This window comes from Pholcus phalangioides, unplaced genomic scaffold, assembly GCF_987345545.1.
Source record: "Pholcus phalangioides strain wild (caught in Gottingen) unplaced genomic scaffold, Ppha-v1.0 ptg000015l_1, whole genome shotgun sequence".
Lineage (NCBI taxonomy): Eukaryota > Metazoa > Arthropoda > Arachnida > Araneae > Pholcidae > Pholcus > Pholcus phalangioides.
Genome location: NW_028301608.1, coordinates 33,774,147 through 33,781,318, shown reverse-complemented (window position 1 = coordinate 33,781,318; position 7,172 = coordinate 33,774,147). Strand labels below are relative to the sequence as shown.

General features: G+C 38.7%; 1 protein-coding gene across 1 annotated transcript; it reads left to right on the top strand.

Moving 5' to 3' along the window:
* Positions 1 to 1,188, top strand: LOC149075847 (F-box/LRR-repeat protein 6-like). The gene has a single exon (XM_089242153.1). It carries the CDS (start codon positions 1 to 3, stop codon positions 1,186 to 1,188), a length of 1,188 nt encoding a protein of 395 aa, XP_089098279.1.
* The last annotated feature ends 5,984 nt before the right edge of the window (positions 1,189 to 7,172 follow it).

The following is a 7,172-nucleotide window of genomic DNA, read 5'->3' as shown; positions in this document are numbered from 1 at the left end:
ATGTTATCGATCAACGATTTGCCTCCGGAACTACTCGTGCACATATTTTCTTTCTACATCAAATCGCAGGGACATCGGAGATTCTTGAAGAACATACCACGAGTCTGCAAAAGTTGGAACGATCTTCACTCGGCCCCTGTACTATGGAATGACATCGATTTCTCTTCTATTGCTTGTTTTCGAAACCCGTGGACTTCGGACAAATTGAAGAAGTTGGGCGAAAGAGGACTACTTTCATCTACTCGAACTCTCAATTTACATGATGACACTTTTCTTCGCAACGAAAGTGAGATAACTGAAATTATTCGCTACTGTTACAATCTGCGAGAACTTACGGCTAGACACGTAAGCAGGGTTGCGATGGAAATTTTGGCAGCGCAGTGTCCGGGTATCGTGAAGCTGGACATCCGGTTTGGTCGTCCTCACACGCATGTAGAAGATGGACTCGGTCCATTCTTAAGGGTACGTGGGCGGAATCTGACGCATCTCAAAATTTCCTGCAGGGATAAAGACCTCGTTTCGGCGATCGCTAATCATTGCCTCTCGCTGGAAGAACTGCTGATCGAAACGAAACATTCTTTACCAAGTGTTCAGGTCCCGATCGACGAACTCGTCATAGGATGCCCGAAGCTACGAAAGTTTTTCATGTGGAAATGCGATTTGGTTTCATCAGACGGGCTACATCACAAAGGATTTGAAAACATGGTAAGCTTTTACGTCTCTAAAACCGTTTTCCGTGGACTAGATTTATATTCGATATTGAAAAGCTCAAAGAATCTGGAAATTTTCGATATCGATGATTGTCAAAATGTTGTACTGAATGGTCTGTGGATGATCTCTTCTGATAAACTGAAATGCCTCGAGATCGTAGACCAGAATCTTGATCACTGTTCTTCTAATTTTGTGGAAAAAGTCGTAAGCAAGTGGAGGCGTTCCCTGACTACACTTCGTCTGAGAGGCATAAGGCGTGACCTAACCACGGTTCTAGAAGCTTACATGCTTGAAAATCCTGATCCAAAGCTGAAATTACTGGATCTAAAGCGCTCTGGATGTGTGAACCGACAAATTTTGAAAAAAATGATGCGAGCTTGTAAATCTCTCCAGTATGTGCATTACGTGTCATTAGATACACATGAGTGGATTCAATTTCATGAGCGAGAAGAAGTGGAAGATTTCTGTGCTTCCTAGAATAACCTGGGCATAGCAGTGCACTGGAATTTTTTTAAAAGTTGGATTGGACATGCCAATAACACTGTTATCTCTTCTATATTTTATGAAAATTTTTACCATCAGGTTAGTGATGATATATAGTGCTATTTCGAGATATCGTTTGAAGGACATGAAACTATGAGTGTAAAAAGCCTAATACAAATTTTGAGGTACCTTTATGCAGTCTTACTATCAGGCTTTGTATGTTTTAGTTTGAGAGAAGTTTCGCTATATTATGTTGTTTCCAAGAAAGTCATACACATGCTTTGAAAGTACAATAAACGATGCTAAATTATAGCAACAGAATCTGATTTATTTCTGAAAGTGTTCTATTGCTCAATTGTATATAAAAATGTTCTATTTGGATTTCATTCTGATCTGGCGAGTTTGCAGTCGCCAAAGCGGATACCATTTCCCTACAAATGGCAAATTTATACTTGATTCCGTAAGGCCCCCTTGAATACTCATTGGGAAAATTTTCGGAAATATTTGGCAGGTCGGCATTTTTTCAACGGCGTTTCAACCGGATACTTGTTCCTTGCTTAGTGAAAGTGTCCGTCACTTCGTTTTGAGACATACTCAAGCTTTACTCGACCCACCCTAATAGGATACATGAGACTTAACTATTTGTTAGAAATGTTGTTCGTAAACTTTTAGAAAAAAAAAATTGGAAGATAAGAAAATACTACCATCAAGATGAACAATATTTACAATGGAACCTATTACCGCAATCCATTCAGAATGTCCTCCCTCACCTGAATTAAATCTATTGGACTTCTTGTGGGGGAGGGGGGGGGGTACACACGAAACCATTGGTGTACGAGACGCCTGTAGACTCTGTGGAAATCTCGTCGTAAGAATCCTTGTCGCAGTGAACAAGATCAAGACGACACCAGGAGTCTACGAGAGAGAGAGGGTGCGCCCATTCACTCTCCCATAGAGAGCAGCAGGTCTACACAACAGTGTAAATATTCAATCATTACATCTCACTCACAGCTTGAAATATAGATGACAATACTATAACAAGCACTGCACAGACACAAACTTCACTTTAGGTTCACAACACGCTCCAATTCGTTAGAAGTTCCGCAGAGGAGTGTGTGAGCTTTGGCCTGAGTTAGGACCGACCGTTCATGTACGGCCCGGTTCAGTGCACACATGCTTCAAGGAAAGATTGAAATATGCGTTTCCTTTGTAGTCTAGAGGTTTAAGGCGTTCACCCGGAAAGTGAAAGGACGTGGGTTCGATTCCCCGCAAGGGCAGTTAAATTTTCGCTCTTCCCTAAATATATCTTAGCATCAGTCAGCTGTTAAAAACTTTCATATGGATAGCAGAGAATGACATCATCCTCGTATAAGTTTACGAATACTCAGTAGAGAATGTCGTCTTAACGCATTGTCCCACCCAGACACGGTCCGGGAGCCCCCAAGCGCAGAGAAGATCCCATGACAATAAAATCAGATTAAAATTTTTTCGAAAGTAAGCATGTGAATTGGTAGGCAGGACATTGCTGTTCAGCAAGGGCCTCAGAGAAATCTCGTTGCCCGGGGGTCCACCAGGATGCTCTCAAGACGGTCCTGTCTGTATACATCAGTGTTTCCAAAATTGGAGATATCAACCAGCACCTCCTAGTTAGCTTAGCAACTAAATAGCGTAGCAAGAAGTGGTATCAAGGAGGTATAAAGAGTAGTATCTAGGACAGGTGCCTTCAACCCATACCCCCGTGTGGCCCACGGAGCTTTATGCTGTTGCCCACCGACTATTTTTCTTAAAAAAGCTATTTTACAGAAAAAACAATCAAGTTTCTAAAGAAAGTTAGTTGAAGAGCTGCATCTCCGTTGAAATCTGCATTGCTGTATTTCGAACTGTGCGATAATCTCCAGGTTCAATAGCATTTGATACATTAAAAGGGCCATCGTGTGCTGATAACGAGGTCTATGATATCATTTAGGCTACATATTACCAGCGGCAGAATTCGGTATCCAAAAGCTATACATAATTGCAAAATTTACAGAAATGCTTAAAAATCCACCTTAACGAAAGAAATAATTTTAGAATTAGTGAAAAAAAAATAATTTCCCAAGTGATGAAAATTTAAATTTCATAAAAAATAGTTACAGAAACAATTGCAAACCACTGACGAAAATAATTTCAAAACTGTCAAGAGTAATTTCAAAATTTTCAAGAGTAATTTCAGGATTTTCAAGAGTAATTTTGGAATTGTTAAAAGTAATAATTAGGGCTCTTACTATATGCAAGCAATAGCTCTTTCTTTTGGTGACTCTCTCACCGAAAATTTCAATCTGGAGGGAATTTTCTTCAAAGATGTAGTCACTTACAATGAATTCTTATCTCTCTTTTTTTTTTTTGGGGAAAAAAGGGAGATATTTTATAAAACATTTTTATAAAGTATTTTCATTTCCAGTAGGCCTAGCCACTTCTCGAAGTATCCTTTTACTATGTTTCTAAGAACTAAAAAGAGCTCTCACCTTCTTTGCTGAAGTTAAGAGAGGCTACTAATGCCTCTATTTTAGCGCTTCATGCCACGGTGTGTGAAATAAAGAAAAAAAAAGATCATGTCTCCAGTGGTGCAGATGGTATCATGCTTGCCCGGTTTGCGAGAATGCCTGGGTTCGAGTCCCGGCAGAGGCAAGATGACATTTCTTAGTTCGTTGATGCCTTGGCTGAAACAAAAAGCCATCTATCTCTCTTAAGATATTTGACAATCACTTGCAAATGATAGTGAGATTCTCTTTATAACGGAGTTTTGCTGTATATCATTTTCATACGAAAATTTCATGTATCACAAATATAGGCCTACACTTGGAAGGTACGTGTCAGCAGCTGCGGTTTAATTCAATCAAAGGACACGATCCAGATTGAACGCAAAGTAAAGATCAATAGTGCTTAACTCGGTTCGTTGAGTCGAAAGTGAAGGCGATAACGAAGTAGAAAAAGGACGCGTTGAAAACATGATCCGACCGTGATGCGAATTGTTAATGAATCCCTTATTATTATTTATTTTTTCTCCAACGCGATATCAATGCGTTCGGCCTTGATTTCGTTGTTGATGCACAAAGTGGAATGACTTGTTTTCTTGTGTTCAGTTCTCGGCCTTTCTAGACGCGTGAGATATAACTAAACAGTGCATTCTATATTTCCATGGGAGTTTTAACTATTCATTTCAATGCACATGTATTCATATCGAAAGGTCTTAAAGATTTATGCTCAATAGATATGAACAGATACCGGGCTCTCCCAAAAGGACTTTCTCATTCATTCCAATATGACCTTTATTTTGTATTCCATTGTATATATTCAATTTTGTATAATTGGCATCTACTGAGAATATAAGATTTATTGTTATGAATATGCACATGAAAATTGAGAATCGGGATCAATAGCAACGATAACACGAATAGGCGCCTGAATGAATGAATATGTAAAAAAAAAACCTTCTGTGTAATGGCAGGTTTGATTTTGTTTCACTGTGATATCAATATTAAATATCCATGAAAACAAGCAAATTTTTTGATTTCATAAATCGGAATAGAATTATTACACACGTGTCCGGAATGGATATGATACAGTAAAAATACAATGAGCTCAGATGTGAAATGGTTCGACGCATGAAAATGTTTTTCAAAAACAAGCACCCACTATGGCTGGTTTATCTGGCCGATTAATCGATTAATCGGACGGATTAACCGATGAACCGCGCGCACCCGAGTTCAGGGAAAAAAATATTCTTGAAAATAGGTGTCACTTTCTATTTCTAGAAGGTTTTGTGATTTTCTCTGTGGTAGTTATGATGCGCGGAGAGAGATAAGGAAAAATTTAAAAACTACTTAAAAAGTTAAAAGATCCATAGCTACCCAAAGTACAAAAAAGGGCCAAGGTTGACCCTTTTTTCCTAGATGGCCTCTCCATTAATTTATCAATGGCTTTGATTTTGTTATTTCGTTCCATAAAATGAAATCTTCACTTTTTTAACGAATAAGGAAATCTTATATAGTCCCCCCCCCACCCGTTCAAAGAATTGTATAGGCCTATTATTTGGATTTTACAGTGTCTGGTACAGTTTTAACGAAAATTGACATTAAAATTTTCACACACCCTTACACCGATAATTTCTTAAATATTTTCCTTCGTTTCTTGCGACTTTAAATTTAATTTTTATAACACAGAAAGTGCTACTAAATACTACTTAATCGTACTGTAGATCTTTGTACTGTGGAATTTCTAACGAATCGGCATATGCCGGAACAGGGCCGTAACTAGGATTTGTATCCCCTTCTCGGTTCAAACATTATTTTGCTGCTCCCACAACTTTAAAATTTGATAATTTTCTAACGGTATTCTTTGTTCCCACCTAAAAATATCACCTCCCTAAATTTTGCAGTCCGGGGCAGTTATTCCCCCCCCCCCCCCGCTAGTTTCGGCTCTGCGGTGGAATGTATTTTCTGATTATATGAGTGACCCCAAAGTATTTATGTTGTGCTCGTTTCGCTTCAGCTGCCGTCTTTCTTACGTATTTTGAAGTGAAGATGGTAAATGATTGAGAATTTTCATGTTATGTAAGTATCATGTTGAGTGTCTGCTCTGTGTGGAGCAACTTTCTCAAATGAGGGTAGGCTCACATTCGCGTCTCAAAGTTAGAAAACTGTAGAAATGCAGAACATACTAAAATTAGTAATCGGTTCTTATACAGGGTATCCTGTAAGTCGTAATTGGGCCTTACATATATTTATTATAATTTTTGTTAATTGCATTTTTAATTGGGTTGCTATATTTTTGAAATATATGACATCCGTATTTTTATGGGCATCTTTTTCTCAGCCACCTCATTGGGCATTTTGCCTGTTGTGGCGTTGTATTTGTATTATCTCATGAACCGTTAGACGTAGAGGTACGGTTCTAATTGAAAAAATGCTCAAAATGAGTTCAGAAATCACTCTGTATTAGTTTCGAGAGTAAAAATGTTTTGTGTCATACAAAAAGAAAGATCAAAATTTTTATACGTTCCCCCTGTCCTCTAACTTCCAGTCAGAAAGTTGCTGTCCTGCTGAAGCCAAGAAAAAAAAAATAGATCTTTATGAGTGCAATATTTGCCGTGATATTCTAATTCCAAAGTTGGAGGAAAGTTGGGAAAGAACAGCATAAATGAAGGGGAAAAAGCGTTGTTCGTTAGTTTATGCTGTTCATTTCCATCTTTTGAATTGAAATATCTAAGTGAATACATAATCTCAGTGCTCTTGGGAACGTGGAATTTTTTTTATCCGCAATAGAGACAGGACAACATCTTCCCAATCGAAATTGGAGAGCGGGGGGAGATCATATATAAATTTAGATTCGTTATTTTATGACACACACTTGCAAAACTGGCACCGAATGATTCTTGAACGCATTTTGAGCATATTTTAAACTAAAGCCAAACGTCTACAAGGGGTCATTCAAGTATTACGTCAGCATCGGGTGGGGAGGGGTTTCGGATTTGCTAACTTTTGATGACAAGGGGGGGGGGTGATTTGAAGGTTGCTTACGTCATGAACCACCCCTTTCTGAAGGTATGAAATATTCTAAGCTGCTGACGGGGGGAGGAGGTGGGTCACTGTTTTGCTGACTTTTGCTGACAAGGGGGGGGGGTTTCAAAAATGGCTGAAAATCTGCTTACGTAATACTTGAATGGCCCCAACGAACGGTTGATGAGATAAAGATCGAATTATAGGACATATACAGAACGTTTTGCATACAGAATATCGAAATGGGAGAAACATTCAGTTCTCGCACGTTAGCATTGACCATCACATTCACGTGTCCGTAATTCGAATGACATGTGATTAGGACGCAAAGAAATAGTGAACAAGATCTTAATTTGTTTTTCGTGTATCATTAACCTTTGTATTTTTTGTTAGAGTTCACCATTTGAAGGAGAGGGAGATGGAGTACAGAGATTGAATGAG

Bases quoted from the DNA above. Each gene is read 5' to 3' on its own strand.
- LOC149075847 (XM_089242153.1), top strand. From the start codon at position 1: ATGTTATCGATCAACGATTTGCCTCCGGAACTACTCGTGCACATATTT.